The sequence below is a fragment of the Erpetoichthys calabaricus genome, chromosome 1 (genome assembly GCF_900747795.2).
Source record: "Erpetoichthys calabaricus chromosome 1, fErpCal1.3, whole genome shotgun sequence".
NCBI lineage: Eukaryota > Metazoa > Chordata > Cladistia > Polypteriformes > Polypteridae > Erpetoichthys > Erpetoichthys calabaricus.
Genome location: NC_041394.2, coordinates 40,812,146 through 40,831,728, shown reverse-complemented (window position 1 = coordinate 40,831,728; position 19,583 = coordinate 40,812,146). Strand labels below are relative to the sequence as shown.

Sequence of the window (19,583 nt, the reverse complement as noted above, 5' to 3'; positions counted from 1 at the left end):
GCTTGTATAATTTAGGATGCAAACCACATGATTAGCACAATTGCTGTAAGGATATCAACCATCCGGTTATACACACATCTTTGAGCGAGTCTTCATGCACACACAAAATCAGTATAAAGCAAGTAACCCGGTTAACCCCTTCACCGCCCTCTGCCGGATATATCCGGCACCGTTGTTTTAATGCTAACGCCATACTGCCGGAATTATCCGGCACATTTGCCTGTGGTTATATGAATGCCTGGCAAGTAGTATAACTGACGGTTTGGCGTGGGTATTATTACTACGTTGTATTTCGACAAGTCTGTGGTTGTTTTGGCCGGTCATGTGACGTGATTTGCATGTAACAGCTGTGAATATGGCGAAACATAAACTGACTTCAAGTGAGGCTTTGCAGGCGATTTTGGACAGTTCTGATCCTGATTGTAGCAGTTCTGAAGAAGATTTTAGTGACAGTGATGAGCAGCAACGTGTGCTGCATGATATTGTGAATGAAGACGCATCGGATGACGGCGCTGAGTGGGTGTATCCCCAGCATCTCAGCTGGGCTGCTGCCCGTGGTGAACTACCTTTTCTGCATTCGTTTGAGGGAACGTGTGGCTTTATTGTTGATGTAAACAATTACACTGCTGAGCAGTTTTATGAGCTGTTTGTGTCACCTGATTTGATTAGACATTTTGTTCATCAGACAAATCTGTATGCAGCACAGTTTATTGAGAAAAATCCCAATTTACCTCCACATTCCCGTGTTCGTGTTTGGTTTGACACTGATGAAAACGAAATGAAAAAATTCATTGGGATTTTGATGTTGATGGGAATAATCAGAAAACCAGATATTGAGATGTACTGGTCTACAGATCCTATGTATGCAACACCTATTTTTGCAGCTGTCATGACACGTAACCGATTCTCTTTGCTGCTGAAATTCTTTCATTTGAATGACAACAGAAACGAGCCAGATAAGAAAGATCCAAACCGCGACCACTTGTTCAAGCTACGTCCTTTGATTGATCATTTATTTGAAGCATTTCAGTTGCCCTACATGCCAGGACCGTCAGTTGCAGTTGATGAAAGTTTATTGTCGTGGAAGGGCCGCTTACAGTTTCGACAGTATCTACCATTGAAAAGGGCACGGTTTGGTATCAAGATGTTTTGCTTAGCTGAGAATTCAGGTTACATTATAGATTTCGTGTATACACTGGCAACTTGCACAACATTTAGTGGTCAATACTGCTTGAATAAATGTAAAAAATGTAAAAAAAAAATGTAAAAAAGTAAAAAAACAAAAATTGTTCAGATTTCGCCTGGCGTGGGGAATATTTAGGGAGTTGGCGGTTAAAGGGTTAAGTCAGAAACCTGGTCTCTTAAAAACCTCAGTTTACATGTGAAAGTCCACTTATGGAATCCTCCTTTAATGCTTCAACATTAAACTGAACAAGGGGGGAAAAACCTCCCAGACGAATCCAGTTTCTCTACAGATTTTAAAAAACAGGTTACTGCGAATAACTGGGTTAACAACATGTATGTACTGTTAATGTAGTCATGATCTTTAACTACTACTGGGATTAGTCAAGAATCAAAATTACCACACTTATACTTCAGTTGTCTATTGTGAAAACTATCAACTAATGCTTAAATATCCCCCCCCCCATTTTGACAAAAATGTGCTCATTTGTTTTGAGCAATCATTTCCTCACCCTACAAATAGTCATGCTTTATATATGTTACCCACTACATGCATACATGCTGTGCTTCTGAAGAATTCATTTTTGCTTGCGCTTGATTACACAGACAAGAGGGGTTATTGCCTCCTTTGGGATCTACTGCATAAGTCATTCAAATACCCTGAGCTTTACAGGGGTCACCAAAAAATTAGCAAACATGTCCCTAAACACCACAAATGACAATCAAAAATGTGTGCAATGGATACATTATATTTCAGTATAATGAACTTCTGCACCCCCTACTTTTCAAATGTTTTCAGGAACACTCCTATAGTGAAAACAGTATCAGAGGCTTGGCACTTCCAAGTATCCTTCCCCTCCAATGGTTGTGCCCAGTGGGACCAAAGAAGCTTTCCACCACATCACATTATAAACCTCAAGAGACAACTCAAAAGATGTTTAACATATATACTAATGACTGCTGCAGTACTGTATAACCAAAAGGGAAGCCATTGTGCTTTGGTCTCTAAGGTGACAAGATTAGTTTTTAAGACAAGCAGCAAAAGGCCAAGTGACTAAAGCACTGTACCCTACACTAGAAGGTTCCCAATTAAGTCCTTATCATTATCAGTTAATGTGACCCCAACCAGAGATACTTAAATCAGGGCCTCAGTTATATAAACTCTAGGTTGTTAAGACTGTACTCATTTTGGAGCAACTCCAGTAAAGACTCAAAGAAGTTCTAGAGCAAAAAAAAAAAAAAAAAGTGACAGACATTCTTAGTGGCCCAGCAGAACCCAGCTGCCTACATCTACAAAAAAGTTAACCTCATAACACAATTCCATATCATATGCAGGAAGATATAAAGTAATGACTTATGATCTCAGTTTCTCCAAATGCCACCCTCCATTCTAAAATGGGGTTTCTGGCAGACACTCCTCTAAACATAGTCATAAATTTAACAATTAAAGGCTACTTCCACTACCATATCCAGTAGGCTTTCACAGGGAGTCCAACTGCCATTAGGAGCTTTTAAAAATGATGCCTGCATTTAGTAATGACTGTGTAAGAATCAATTTATATATCAAACTTTCTGTAAGAACTAAACAAGCTTGTGAACTAGTTATACATTTTAATGAATTTTTTATTTAACATTGTACCAAGGGATGGGAATACATTCCATATTGGTCAGACAAGAAACATTTCCTGATCTCTGAATAGTCACTAAGTATTGTTAGTTATGGAAACAATTTAACTGAAATCTACATTTTTGGACTCTACTAAATCAAGCTAGGACTTCACTTCAGACCCAAGCTCTATGCCGTCTGTACATTTGCCCAGTTAGTCACGAGAGGCCGATTTATATAAATTTAAAAAAAAAAAAAATTTATATCCTGTACGATTTTAGTTTAAGAGACCTATGTCTTGGCCACTACACCATATAAAAATTGGCCTAATAAGTGACTGTCTAAAACCGCTGATGGATTGACCCATCTGTTGCCCTAGGAGAGGCAGTTTGCTTGCCCTAATTTTGCAAAGCCTACTCCATCCAAAATTTCAGTTATGGAATATTACTTAAACATTGGTGTGTGTATAAACACACTGGTATACATAGACAATATTGACAGAACCGAATAAAACATTTAGTTTTGGGTGCCTTATTTTCTCTCTCACCTTGTGCAGAACTGGGGAAAAGAAAAAAAAAATGAATAACTTTAAATAAGATCCCTTTATGCTCAGAAATCCAATTTTTACCTAGTAATTTACTACAAATGAATGAAAACCAGAACAGAAACCTGAATGTTCATGACTGAAGAACTGCATTCTTGAAATTCTTCAGCTGGGAGTACAATTGCTCAATCCGTTTTTCAAAGGTGAGGTACAAACCTCAACAGCAGACAGAACTACTGTAAATTAACATTTTGGTCACATTACTTTGATTTATTGCAACCAGTTCCTGTACTATCAAATTTGAAAGATGCAGCTGATAATAACTGAAATGAAAGATTCATACCAGGAAGAGGCTAACTTCCTGGTTCAAGCTTTTTCTTGTATATTGATTGTATCAAAGTGCTACATACTGTACTTGCATATAATATGGTACAAAGTACTAAAAACATTTCCCTGTAATGTATTTCTTGCACAAAGCAGTAAACTTCTTTGATGTCATTACAAAGCAACATTTCCAAGTCATGTTTAGCAACATCACCAGCCCAAATCCATATTACTAACCGAGAATGGTAAACCGGATGGCATGGACGCAGGGACACGGCGATGGGACCATGAGATGTACTGCGCAGGCGCGTACAGCGCGCATCTCATAAACCGCACGCGAAGTTGTATCCACCGCGCACGAAGGAGTCACGGCCCAAAAACGAAAGCGCCCAACTGATGTGAATGAGAAATGAAGCAACAACGCGCCCATGGCTAACGACTACCGACAGCCACACAAAAAACAGGACTCTGCGCTGCAGCCCAGGCTAGAGGCTACGGAGGCCCCACGGGTCCATAAAGTACGGAAGGCGCAGGCGTCAGCACCATATTGTGAGTGGCACTACTGCGGAGTGAAGGCACAGGCGTCACCGCCATATTGTGAGTGGCACTACTGCGGAGTGAAGGCACAGGCGTCACCGCCATATTGTGAGTGGCACTACTGCGGAGTGAAGTTAGGAATAATGTGCTGCTTGGGTCGACTAATGTATTTCAGGATACCCAACACCGGGGGTAGGCGAGCGAAGCGAGCAGGGGGCGGAGCCCCCTTGTTACAATATAAAACACAATGAGAAAAAAAAAAAAAAAAAAAAAAAAAAAGGCAATGCACAATACTAAAAACCAGTATGAATGCTTAAAAATAGTACAACTGCTCATCTTGAGGACCAAAACCATTTAACTGGATTAGATAAACTTCATCCCATGAGTGAATTCCAATGCATACAGCAGCAGATGACCACCATTCTGCCAGATTCTCACTGAAGATATCCCCAGGTCATCAGCAACTAAACATACTGAGCAGGATTCAAGCAAGCTTGCAATGAAATTTCTCAGATGGGTCCCAAGAGCTTTCCTGGGGGTAAAGAGTATGGAAATACAACCGGAGTCATACAGTATGTATTCGGAAGCCAATAGAAAAGTGACCTTAGTGTACCATGAACCACTCTCACAGCAACACCAAAATCTTACCGATGACCACTAACTCGAGACTGAAAAGAATTTTACATGGTAAAAAAGTTCATCCTTCTCCATTTGTGGACTTGCACACCAACTATAGAATATAGAATTGGAAATGAGCTGAAATGGTTTTTGCATCTTGACAGCACCCTTAGTTCTATTTTCCGAACCAACATAGCTCAAAATAAGATGTGGAAGCAACCTTTAAAATTAAAGACACCAAACTTGCAGAAAAAGAAAACATGCCAGTACAGAGCAACACAGAATCAAATCATCACCCATGTTTATATACTGCAATAAACCTCCCTTCTGGAAACCAATGCAATTATTTTTAATGAATTTCTTGTCAACAAAAAACAGTGCAGTTTTCATTTTTTAACTACTGGAAAAAAATCTTAGGATACATTTTTATGGTGCTTGCTTTATATACCATGGTCTAGAAAATTATGCTTGAAAAATTAAATGCATTCAGCAAGATACTGTATTAATAATAAAGACAGCTGTACGTTTTATAAAATAAATCTACAAAGCTTTGCCCCCATGCTTTTTAGTACATGGTCTCTTCCAATAGGAAGAAGTCAGAACGAGATGATACAGTAGAATTCTTCGTTACAAAAACAAGTTTCAAAAACCAGGTACATTATGCAACATTTCATTTTTCATGATACATTTCCTACTACATTCAAGTGAAGTACTTTCTTTTGATTCACAAAAAAACAATTGCGAAGCAGGTGCTCTTTATTAACCCACATTGATAAATCTTCCTGATCACTTTTACAAACTTCTCAAAGCATCAATTCACAAAACTATTAGCTGCCTAAAGTCCAATTGTCGAGTCTCAGTGAAGTTTTCCTCTTTCTTAAAATTTTTTTTAATGAATTGTAATTACTTAAACAGTGACAAAGCAAAATAGACAAATGTGCAACTAGTGTTTCCATAGGTTATAGTAGGAAGTTTACCATTTTTCATTCTTTTTACACTTTGGTGCTTCCTTGTGCATCGATTTTATACAACCTTTATTTCAAGGTGATAATGTTTAACTTTCACCATTATTCACAGGAACATTTTTAAGAGATGACAAGAAGTATTTTCTCTATATTAGCACAAAATGAGCTAATGACCCTGGATACTTTTAATGCATGTAATGAAATTACTCCCACCAACTAAATTCATACCCTCCACAAACACTGTAAAGGTTATGAAAAAGGTTAAAAAAAAAAAAAAAAAAAAAAAAAAATGCCCAATAGCATTTCTGAGATAGTAAGCCAACTGTCCCTTCCAAGCTGCTTTACATAGAAAAGGTCACACTGGCTAGCTGCTTTTGGCCATTTGAAAGATTATGGCTTCATGAAAGACCAGCTCAATGGCAGCTTAGACTTTGTGTAACATAGGTTCACTTGTTTGGCCTGAACATACAGTATGTTTTCACTCAGGATGAGTAATGTCACTTGTGTGCTAGGAGACAGAGACTTAAAAGACATGCTTATCTCCTCAGTCATACTGTTAGTTTTATGGCAACACTTGGGCTGGCAACTAAATACCAGAGGGAAAGTGACCAACTTATGTGGTTATCAAAGCATGAAGATGACCAATGCATTATTCTTGACATTCTACAAGACACCAATGTCATCTTTGATCAAACCTTGTAAAGTGATCTCGTTTACATCACGTGCCTCCACAGCTTTACATGGCAGCTCAACCAGATGACATTTGCTGGCTATTAAGCTGACAATCGATACCTAGGCTGATAGTGGAGCTACTAATTTACTGGAACTAACAGAAGTATGGAATGAGGAAAAACATTCTGAATAAAAATGTATATAGATAAATTCATCCTGGTGACAAATGAAGTTTGTTCTGGGTTTTTACAGAAGCTTATTAGATAACTGTATAATGTTGAATGTTATATATCCACATTGCATAATGATTAAAAACAAGGAAAACTAATGAAAAAAAAAAAAAAAACTTCTGACTTCGCATTTAGTCACAGTGAAGCTTTATAAAGTCATATTGCCGATGGCATAAACGAACCCCAGTTGTATTTTCTTGAAAGATTTTGCCTGAAAGTGGTTAATATTAATGTGTCAGAGAGAAGGTGCAGCATTGATCTTAATGGCACTCAGTGAAGAGGATAAAATGAAGAAAACTATCTCCACAGGGATGTATGGACATTCAATAAATGAACCTGTCTTTTTAATTAGCAAGTTGATTTAGTGTGTTACGTATTAAGGGATGTTACTGGCCCAGCATAGCATAGAAAAATCATACTAGCCATTTCAGATATGTAGAACTTGTAAAGGTGTCACTACCCACAATAAAGGAACGTGGTCCCCTAAGGAGAGAGGGGGGGGGAAAGCTCTGCTCTGTTCTAGTATGTAGCTTCAAATGTATTTTTCAATATATTACTTTCAACTGTGAGTTGGAATAATCTCAACCCCCTCACACACCGCATCTATTGTGTTTATTATATATTTATAAATAAATAAAAAAAAAAAAAAAACACCACACATTTGTAAAATGTGTATTATTGCAATTAAGAAAATGAATATGTACAAAATTAGTTTAAAATGTGCTACTTCCTTCTGTATAGTACCTTCTCACACAAGCCACATGGAGGTGCTTTTTAAATATACAGCTAAAACATTATTTTCTTCTTTTTAAAAACAATTGGAAAATTGACGCGTTTAGTGTGGCCTAGCGACTAGGCTATTACAATAGTATAAACCATGAGGTTGCCAGGACAGTCTTCTCTAATGACTCACCGAGTCACTCAACCTGCAGGAACTCTTAAAGTAGAAATATGCAAACAACTGTACCATATGCTTGTGGGTTTTAAATCATTTTGCCTATGACGGCCAACTTAAAAAAAAAAAAAAAAAAAAAAAAAAGAACTACACTGCTCCAGGTTTTGTGTTATATTTTAACTACTATTGGATCCAATAACAAGGAGAAACAGGAGATAAACTAATTGTGTAATGCACAGTTTCACTCTAAAAAGCAATAAAGATTGGACAGTGCATAACGTTTACAAAACAAGGCAGTTTGTGATTCTGAATAAAAGAGCATTCCATTGATTGCCAAGTCAGAAAACACACACAAGAAGGGAGGCAGCATTCTCTGTCCTGCATTATACACATTTCAACATGCAAAAAAAAAAACAACAGCCGTTTTTTAAAAAACACGTATGCAAGGCACCATACAAAATGCATATACACATGAATATATGAAACGCACGCACACACACACACAGTTACATACTGAAAGTTTACACATGTGTAAGCACCAAGGCTGGTGACATCGCTGGGCAAGCAGTATTTCTCTTATCTTTTTTCTGAATGTAGATCAAGATCCAAAGTTCCCTCCCCTCTTCTGTGCTTTCAAGAAAGTAGGCATAGGCTGGGGAATTAAATTGTTTAACAATTCCTAGTTGACTCAGTCTAAATGGGTTAGGGACTATTGCCCCACAATCCTAAAACAGGAATATGCCCTTTGAGGAACTGTACAAGTTTAACTTAACACTTGTTTCCGAATCACCTTTTTTTAATCACTATTAATCAAAAGTAGTTTAGCTGCACATTTCTGGGAGACAATCTGCCAAACCCAGAAAAAAATGTAGGCAAAGAAATGTAACCCTGAACACTATGGCAGCCCATTACAAGGTGCATACACTTATCAAATCATCATAACATTTCGTTGGACTGTAGCTGTAGTCATATTCTTGGAGTCCATCGTTTGACATTCACACACTCACTAACCCAGTTACACAACTATAGTTGACATCAAAAGTGCCTGGAGAAAAAAAAAAAAAAAAAAGATATAAAATGGGGGTTGGAGGAGCTTCACATATACCGCGACTGGACCCGACATCGATACCAAAGGCTACAAGACACTCTGTACCCCCTATGGTTTTGTTTAGCGTTACATTTGCTTATATTAAAAATAACCCCACTTATGCCCGATTGGGAAAACACTGATGAACCAAATAGGAATCGTTAAGTATGCACGCCTTCAGTGCGTTGGTGCATAAATTAGTAAAACTGTTAAATAAGCCTTGGCAGGGTACAAATGAAAATACAAATGATAACATATGTCACGAATAAACAGTTTGCTTAAGCAAACCTACAAGTAAACAAGTAAATATACATATTGGCATGAGCGCTAAGGACAAAGACTTGGTTAGAACTATTTACTCATCATTCTTGAATTGTTTTACCTATAAATAACGTAAACTTGTGTGCGGGTATTATTTTTACATTGTCTTGGCACGGTCAGTTAAGTTAAAGGAAGGTCTGGCAATAACTTAACAGCCCAGACGCGAATACCGCAGCTTTGTCAGCAGCGGACTCTTCCGGCCTCGCTATCATAATCGTTATAAAACTGCGATTGTTTTCTTAAAATCGTCTGCCTTTTTGGCGAAGCAGACCGTTCCTTAGATACTTCAAAACAAAAAGCCAAACAAAGTAGGCCCTTCCATCTTGAATTTCCTTCATACCGCTCCCCTCCGTCCCTTCCTTGAGTTTTGCTTAAAGCGACAGGATAGCCTATCCCAACATGGGACCCAATTCTTAACCATTCTCCGTGCCGAAATTCAACCACTGAGCCCAAAGTCCTTGATACTTACAGCTCTTCGCTCCATATTAGGAAAGTCTTCCTCACCAAACTGTTGCTTGCACGTTCGCCTTCTTTAACTTCTCGAACAGCAACAGCCTCAATCGCCGACTCCGTCTCTCTCAGAGTCTCCTCACTTCCTGCTTTTATCGAAGTCGCATTCCTCCGCGCAGCTTGGTGCACAGCTTCCTCTTCCTCATTCGATTTTTCTAAACGAAGAAGCTGATCTCAGCGCCAGAAGGCGTGGCTCACCTGCGTGCAGGTGAGGTGAAGGGCGGTGCACTATATCCAGGGGAGGCTGGGCAGCTGTTTCCAAGAATCCTGCCAATTTTCCTCGCACCACCTGCCCATTTGTTGTACTCTATTCGTCGGGGTGAGTGGCGACTGTATTATCATAACATAAAAACTATCCGTTTATTATTTAAAATCCTATTTTTTTTTTCCATTACAGTCTCGAACGGAACCCAAGCTATGCTGGCTGAATCGATCGGAAAGAATAAAGTCGAATACGGATGCTAGTCCAACGGAGGAATTTCAAATCACACTTTTTTTAAGAAGAACCTTGAATACCCCAAATAATAGACACGCAAACGGGTAAGTGAAGAAAGCTTTGTTTTACTTCGTTTTCATGTGTTTTTTCTGCGTTTCAAAGCTAATAGAGGTAGTGTCTTTTAAATTCACATTGATATTATTTATTTATTTATTTGTAAATGTAATATGTAATTATTTAAGCACCTTTTGTGTATCGTTTTCATGTTTTTACATATTCCTATGGATTGTTGTCCAGGTACTTCATTTTTCCAAACACACATTAAAACTGTGCATACTAATTTAATAGTGATTCTAAATTGGCCCTTTGTGTGTGAATGTACAATGTGATGGATAGATGCTTCATCCTCAGTTGGTTTCCTTCTTGTGCCCAGTTCTGTCAGGAAAGGCTCCATCTCCCCTGAGCTGGATTTGTGGACTAGTAAATAGTTTGGAACTCTCCAAAGAAAATAACATTACCCCCTTTATCATGGTCGGCCAAAAGGCCCACCGAAAGCCTAGAACAAGGACAGGCCTCCAAAGCACAGCTACTGACTAGCAGCTGAGAGTGGTCTTAGGCAAGCAGTTGAGGTTACGAGAGATCATGCTTACAAATCTCCATCCAAACGTAATCATCTTCTCAAAGGCCATCAAGCAAATGGTCATGGTGGAGCTCACTGTGCCCTGGGAAGAGTGCTTGGAAAAAGCCAACAAGCAGAAATGTGCAAAGTACCAGGAGCAAGTAGAACAAGGCTGGTGAACATATTGCAAGCCCATTGAGGTGGGCTATTCTGGATTTGCAGGGCACTCACTGTGCAAATCCCTGATGATCCTAGACATTGCATTGGAGGTAAAGAGGAACACCATCAGATTAACTACTGAAGCTGCAAAGAGAGCCAACAGCTGGCTATGGATTAAGAGGACAGACTGTGGTCAAGTCAAGGTTAGATCAGTCCCGGCTGGGTTGCTTGGGGTGAGGGTATCTGACAGACACAAAACACCCAATGACCCCAGGTTACTTCACTGAAGATGCAAACCTTTCTGTAATTTTTTTTATTTTGTCATTATGGGTTATTGAGTGTAGATTAATGGGCACAAATGGCAAATTTATTGATTTAAACACAATAAAATGTATAGAAAATGAAGGGGTCTGAATGCTTTCTGAATCCACTATACATCTTCTTTCTTTTTCCGCACAACATTTCACATTAGGTTCCAGCTTTGCCATCCTACCTGGACAGCATGATTTCACAGTGATTAGTTATTAGATTTCTTGTTCTTGTTTTCTGTTAACTTGTATTTCAATGCGGAATTGCTCATACATATCCCATCGTCTGTTGTGCCTGTAAGACTAAAGAAGAACTGGACAAACAAAAATTTATGTTTTCAGTTTGCACATATCTTGTGAAAATCAAGATGTTTACTTTTTTGTCTTTAATTTAAAGATGCTACATAAATCTCTTTTAACATTAATTAACATTAATAAATTATATTTATTAAAAATATAAAATTTTATTTATTTCACAAAGCTTCAGACATCATTCACATTAAGAAACACTCCATTACAGAATAACAAATAAATCCATCTTAATATAAGGAGTGTGTGTGTGTGTGTGTGTGTGTGTGTGTGTGTGTGTGTGTGTGTGTGTGTGTGTGTGTGTGTGTGTGTGTCATTCATGTCTCTGGTGAAGAAGTCAGTAGACGGATTGGGAGAGCATGGGGGGTCATGAGGTCGCTGGAAAGGGGTGTGTGTGGCGCTCCCAATATCTATGCAAAAGGACGATCCAGTGGCCTGAGACGAAGACTGGACCCCTTTGGTACTGTGTCTTTCTGGAAAATCCTTGGGTACTGTTGGTTTGACTTTGTGTCGAATGAGCAGTTGCTCATGGACCCGAATGAGGCATATTACCTGCATTGTGAGGGAGCGTCAGTTATGGCACTAGAGCCATGTGGCGCGTTTCCCCGAGGGTGATCCAGCTTGTAAGATCCACATTGTTGGGGACCCGAGTGGCTGGACTAGGCCAAGGGGTCGCCCACGTAACACCTGGCTATGGGAGATAGAGGGTCATTTCCGGAGGGTGGGACTGGACCGCATGTCTGCCTGGGGGGTTGTCAACCGGGATTCCGAGTTGTTTCGTTGTGTAGTGGGTGCGGCAACACATTGTACCAGTGCATGCTCCCCGACTTGACTTGACTTGCATTTTTAATTCCAGCAGATGGCACATCACAAACATTAACACTGCCTTTACAAATCCTATTACATATAACATACAACAGAGACATATGCATTGCATTTGACATTTTAACAGATGGCACATCACAAGCATTTGTAGTAATACCCATATAACATACTGTATAACAGAGACATATGCATTGCATTTGTCAGTCCAACAGATGACACATCACAATCATTTGTAGTAATGCATTATATTACAAAAAATGTTTGTGATGTGCCATCTGTTGGAGTGATAAATGCAATGCATTTTATTACTACCTGCATTACAAAATATTTTCCAGTAGATGGTGCACTACAAATGTTTATGCTGAGGTCTATGTTGATTGCTTAGATTTCAGCCTATCTTAGATGGGTAGCACAACTAGTACTGTATAAGTATAAATAAATGGAACTCAAAATCAACAACTTTCACTTGAACCAAGGCCTTCAGCTATAATCCTGTTGCCATTATTGTCTTCTAACATCCAGATGCTTTTCTGTCATCTTTTTGTGCTGAACTCCTCCTTTCAGGGTAAAAACTGCACATAAAAGGTGGGTGAAGATGAGAGGAGCCATAGGGGAAACTGTATATGTCTACACCTGTCTTCTGTCCAAGCCAAGATCCAGGTCCTCCATCTGTCCCTACCCATACTATCTTTTCCACAAGGCTGGGCACAGTGGTCAGCCTGCTTCCGACCAGGTCTCTCTCCTGAACTTCCACATGTAGTGGACTCAGCCACTCAATGTACCTGAAGTTATCAAGAAGGCTGAGAAGCAATTTTTTTATTTTTATTTTTTTATTAAGAGAACAACACACAATCCAATAAAAAAACATCAAATTCTTTAATATGTTCCATAGAAAATACATCAAACACTCGGGCCAATCCAATTCACTTAAGGAGCCCCATCTAAATTGGATCTAAACAATGAAACTGCAAATAAAATAAAAACATACTTCATAGGCTTAGTGTGCTTACTTTACAATTACATTAATTAACTCATGACAAATTCTAATTAGATCTTTGCAAAGAGAATTAGAATTTTTACATTTTGAGATAATATGGAGCATCACTTTCCCCCTCTGTTATGGAATGGGATTCTTCTAAGTGAGTATAGTGACTCTTCGTGGACGTTCACAATAGATGATTCCACAGCACATTTTATTCCATCAGGTATTATTCCACATATTCCTGGCAAAATGTTGGAGTGATTTTTAGATCCAAGGCCATTTAGAAGATTTACACTACTGGTCAGAAGTTTGAAATCACCCAGACATTGTCTTGTTTTTTGATAGAAGTTGAAATTTTTTTTAAGATACCATTAAACTGATTTTAAAACACAAACAAGACATTAGTACTGCTTTTAATGCATATTACTGCTTAAAACAGCTGATTTTTAAATTTCTTATTCATATTTGTCTACAAACCCCCATTTTCAGTAGTCATGCCTTCAGTTTCTTAATGGTCATTTCCCTTAATTGTTAAAAAATGTTAAAATACTATATTTGGTTATTAGAGAAACCAAACCTGTAATTCTGTTCACTAGGGTTACAAGGTAAGACATTCCTAAAATTCAGTTCTGGGTCTAAAAATGGCCAAAATAAAGCAGCTTGCTCAAGAAACATGTCAGTCTTTTGTTTTCTTGCAGAATGAAGGTTACTTCATGTGAAGGAATTGATAAGAAACTGAAGATTTCATATAAAGTTGTCTAGTACTGTCTTGAAAGAAGGGGGCAAACTGTATTTAACCAGGAAAGAAAATGCAAGAGGAGGTCTGGATGCACAACTGCATAAGAGGATAAGGACATCAGAGTGTATAGCTTGAAAAACAGATGTCTTACAGGTTCTTAGTTGACTTCTTGATTTAATACATACAAAATACAAGTAACAATATACTTGCTTTATTAAACAGAATAATCAGATTCATCGTGCTAATGCAATTACTGTACAAAGATTTTTCTAATAACCAATTAGCATTAAATATGACTAATTAAGGTGACTAAGCTAAGGAAGCTGACCATTAGACACGAAAGAAATGGCTGCTGACAATGCAGCTTTGCAGTTATATGGGAGTAATAAATTAAAAAGCAGTAATTTGTGAATTTCCCATTGGGATTAATAAAGTATCTATCTATCTATCTATCTATCTATCTATCTATCTATCTATCTATCTATCTATCTATCTATCTATCTATCTATCTAATTTCAAGCAGTAATAGCCATTAGCAACACAGTAATTGTCTGGTTATATATTTAAATTAATTTAATGGTATATTGATTAAAAAAAACTATCCTTTTCCACAAATAGCACAAAATTCAGTGTGATTTCGAATTTTTGAATAGTAGTGTGTATGAAATGTATGCCTAATTGTTTGAGTGTTGAACATTCCAAAAACATGTGACTTGGTGATGTAGACACTTGACGACATCACTCACAAGTTGGAACTTGCCCTGGGATCATTTTACACAGTTTTAGATAAGATATATGTGAACTATGAGCAATTTTTGTTTAATTATGACATACTTGCTGTTTTGACCAGGTCTTGAAACAGAATTTACCACCAAAAGAAGGAAAAAGCTTAAACAGGTGCGTGAGGGTGATTAAGAATAAGATTACAACTTGCCCTAAATAACAAAAACAGTCCTCCTTTATATTTAGAGATTTATTTAACGGACATGCAAAAACAATAAAAAATAATAAAATAGGCAAAAAGGGTATGCCTAAAAGGTAAACCCAAAGCAAACAAAGCTAGTCCATAATCCAACAATTTTAACTTGTAAACACAAAATCCACAGAAAAAAGAAAGAAGCACGTACAATGTGGTAATCGGCCAAATTCTAGCATTATGAACAAAGATAAGCTTTAACAATTAATTCCATACCACACTGCATCAGTGTATAAAGGTTTGGGGACGGTCCCCTAATAAAGCATTGGCGGCCCTGGTTCAATGTGTAAACTTCGGGGAACATAACATAAAAATCTATAAATGCATTGATAATACAGCAATAAAATTAACCAGTAAATCAAACAATATTCAATAGCAAATAAATAAGAAATTACAAAGTCTTAACACAAAAGAAGATACCATACAATTAATATAAAGGAAATATAAATGACCCGTGGTGAGATCCTGGCTGTTCCTTTATCAGCTTGGCACATATAGTTTTAACTTAGAATTTATTTTGTAAATAGATTAATTCCGTTATGTTACTGAATTTTTAATTGGGAGATTCCTTTCTAATCTATATCAACAAAAATCTATATAAACCATTTGGATGTTTTCTTGTTTGTCTGTTTGTGTGTTCACTAATCACACAAAAATGGCTAAACTGATTTTCATGAAGTTTTGCCATGTATGTTGTATCAGGAAGAGATATTATAATGGGATGGGGCTACTCAAAAACTAGTGTTGACATGGAGATGAAGCAGCAGAAGTATGTTACAGGTGATGGAAGACATCATCATCAGCACAAATAGATTTCTAAATGTCATGGTACCTACTGGCTTCCAAAGATTAAATACTGTATAAGTCAAAGAATGTTGGAATAAGTGATTATCATTTATAGGGACAGCAGGTAAGATCTCCTCTGCTTTAAAATGTGTAATGCAGACACATAGGACCTACACAGTTCCATATCTTTTAAATGGTGAACCACTGGAATGCTGATCAATTGATGGTAATTAATTGTATAATAAAAAATGTCGGGAGCATGGTGGCACTTTTAACATGAAAGTTCTGGTGGAGCTACGCAGACCTATGAGAGAAAAGAGACACATGGACCCCGTGATCATCAGAGGTGACTGTGTGCAGAGGGTACAGCCTTATAAATACCTGGGAGTGCAGCTGGATGATAAATTGGACTGGACTGCCAATACTGATGCTCTGTGTAAGAAAGGACAGAGCTGGCTATACTTCCTTAGAAAGCTGGCGTCCTTCAACATCTGCAATAAGATGCTGCAGATGTTCTACCAGACGGTTGTGGCGAGCGCCCTCTTCTACGCGGTGGTGTGCTGGGGAGGCAGCATAAAGAAGAGAGATGCCTCACACCTGGACAAACTGGTGAGGAAGGCAGGCTCTATTGTAGGCATGGAGCTGGACAGTTTGACATCTGTGGCAGAGCGACGGGCACTGAGCAGGCTCCTGTCAATCATGGAGAATCCACTGCATCCACTAAACAGTATCATCTCCAGACAGAGGAGCAGCTTCAGTGACAGACTGCTGTCAATGTCCTGCTCCACTGACAGACTGAGGAGATCGTTCCACTCCCACACTATGCGACTTTCTAATTCCACCCGTTTGGGGGGTGTAAACATTAACATTATACAAAGTTATTGTCTGTTTTACCTGCATTTTTTATCACTCTTTAATTTAATATTGTTTATTTAGCAGTATGCTGCTGCTATAGTATGTGAATTTCCCCATTGGGACTAATAAAATATCTATCTATCTATCAGTCATCCTGTGAAGGTGTGCAAAGAATGTGTGTGTGTATGCATGTGCGTCTGTTTCTGTGGGTGTGTATGTGAGAGAGAGGCGGCAACGAAAGAGAGAGAGAGAGTAAAAGAGAACAAAATCTGCTGAAGTACTAGAATAGAACTTACGAGACCCATTCCTCTGCTTAAGGCTGGTCTGAGTATGTGTCACCTAATAATCTTAGGAAGAATCCTGACTTGGGTCAACTCAGCTCACAGATTTGGGGAAAGTGAGCACAGATAGTGTCACCTCTAACTCCAGGTGAGTGGTGTGAGATGTAGCTGGCAGCATGAAGGTGTTAGCAAGGGATACAGCAGAAAAACATCAATTGGAGCCACATGGAAATACCTGTGCAAAATCTTTCGTGTTAGGGAGTGAGGAGGAGAGATAGGGTTTTACAATGTAGTAGGCTTTCAGCACCAGTAATGACAAAATGTCAGTCAAATAATGCCATAAAAAATCACATGAAATGAAGATCTATCAATACTTTGTCATACGGCACAACTGCCAAAGGACGGTGTTAAAAGATATCTCGACATCAACATAAAATACTCAACACAAAAAGCAGAAATGCAAATGAATATTCATAAACCTCTAATTTGTGTTCAGTGGGCAAAGTGCAAAATTGCATTTTACATAAGTAACTGATGTGATTCCAGGTAATGATGTTCTGCTGCAAAACAGTGAGATGTGTAAATAATATAATAAATAAATAAATAACATTTATTATGGGATACTTTTCAATGTAAACAGGTGTCATTTGATGATTTTCACACTTTTAAGTATCTGTGTGTAGTAATAAAGGGCTGTCATCAGACCTTACTACTAACTGTTTATAGGCCTAATAAATGTTCTGCTGATTTTATTGGTGATTTCTCAGGACTTTTGTCATTTATGCTACATACTTTGATCACTTTGTTATCACAGGTGATTTCAACAACCATATAACATCAATATTGATGACCCAAATGACAGTTTTGCTAAAGAATTATTTTCATTGTTTGACACTTTTGATCTGGTACAGAATGTTAATGGTTCTACTCATGTATGAGGGCACATGTTGGATTTGGTCATTAGTTAAGGGTCTTTGTATTCCTACTATTAATATTAAGGACATGGCCCTATCTGACCACTTCTGTATTTTCTTTGAGATATCATTTTGTCCTGATATTCAAAACAGATCTGGTTGTGTTAAAAAAGGTACATAATGGATAACACCGCCACTCTATTCACCAGTGCCTTACCTGAGATTGATAATTTAAGTGCTGCGTCGGTAGATGTCATGCTTGATCACTTTGGCATGAAAATTTTAATGGTTTTTGATACTGTAGCACCTGTTAAAACCATCTCTAGCAAGCAGAAAGCACCTTGGAGTAACGCTTTACCAGTCTTCAATTAAAAAAGACAATACAGGAATGCGGAGTGTAAATGGAGAAAACATAAACAGCTGCTGCAACAATTATAAATAAAGGCTAGGTATTTATAACTCTGAAGTGGCAAAGGCTAGACAGTCATATTTCTCAAGGATTATTAACGGAAACATCCATCCATTTTCCAACCCGCTGAATCCGAACACAGGGTCACGGGGGTCTGCTGGAGTCAATCCCAGCCAACACAGGGCACAAGGCAGGGACCAATCCCGGGCAGGGTGCCAACCCACCGCAGGACACACACAAACACACCCACCCACCAAGCACACACTAGGGCCAGTTTAGAATCGCCAATCCACCTAACCTGCATGTCTTTGGAATGTGGGAGGAAACCGGAGTGCCCGGAGGAAACCCACGCAGACACGGGGAGAACATGCAAACTCCACGCAGGGAGGACCCGGGAATCGAACCCAGGTCCCCAGATCACCCAACTGCGAGGCAGCAGCGCTACCCACTGCTCCACCGTGCCGCCCTTAACGGAAACAACATTTTCTAAATTCATGTCAATAACAGACTTGGAGAAACTTATCCATGCCTTTTATGCCATGAGGTGTTTGACCTTATAGATAAGATAAACCATGGGCCTAAATCAGCCTCTGATTTTTTAACATCTCAAAAATGTAATGAGTTTGCACTATTTTTCTGCCAGTACTAACATCATTACATTGGCTTTCAGTCAGGTATAGGATGGATTTTAAGATACTGTTTTTAGTATATAAGTCACTAAACAGCTTAGTGTCATGTTGCAGCCAGCATTTTTCCCCAGGCTGGTGTTCACAGTTGTGTTTCTTGTTTGTTTTTTTTAATTTTGTATTATTTATTTGAATTAATGTTTCTTTTGTACATTTTACTATATGTGTCTGTTTGTCTGTCTTTGTATGTTGGGAAAGGTGCAGGGCCTAAGTTAGAACCCTTGTGCTTTGTGGATGGCTCTTCAAGGGGCGGGGCCACCTGCCAATCACCACCAGGAATGGCCCTTCACCCTATTTAAGGGAGGTCCTCCCATAGTTCCTTGCGGTTCATTGAACATGCTAGGGAATGGACAGTTTTGGTGAGTTTCTGTGCTATTACTATTGCTATTGTAGGGCCCTATGGAATCCATTTTATTTTTTCACAAATTCCATTTTGTTTTTTCTGATTTTCAGTTTCCACTATTTTATTTTCCCTTGATTCGGTTTTTGGGGTTTTTATCTTTTTTTTTTACTGTAAGAAAGAAGCAACAGCTACAACAAAACAAACAATGGTGAAATGGCACTTTACATACATTTTAATGAAACCACACACTAGCACAACTGTACCTTATTGTACCTAAACATAATGGCTAGAAGTTCTTCCATTTATTTTAACACCCTTAATCTGTACAATTTGTTTTTACTTTGAGCTGTGCTCATTTGGTTTATTTCCATTTCTGGCACACACCCCCAATGAAGTACATGATTGTGAGGTGCTTGGTGTTTAGTTCACTGAATGACTCTCTCCTGTCAGTGAGGAGAGTCTTAT

The 19,583-nt window shown here is 38.4% G+C and overlaps 2 protein-coding genes across 3 annotated transcripts in view; both read right to left on the bottom strand.

Annotated features, from left to right (window-relative positions):
- Positions 1-9,624, bottom strand: part of vamp8 (vesicle-associated membrane protein 8 (endobrevin)) — a 37,912-nt gene extending 28,288 nt beyond the window's left edge. For both annotated transcript variants that reach the window (XM_051928886.1, XM_028798460.2), the window contains exon 1: positions 9,451-9,624. In XM_051928886.1, the coding sequence (XP_051784846.1) occupies positions 9,451-9,465 (15 nt within the window). In that variant the 5' untranslated portion in view covers positions 9,466-9,624. The remainder of the gene's footprint in view (positions 1-9,450) is intronic.
- The window catches only part of fam136a (family with sequence similarity 136 member A), a 429,951-nt gene that overhangs the window by 97,082 nt on the left and 313,286 nt on the right, over positions 1-19,583 (bottom strand). The window lies entirely within an intron of this gene.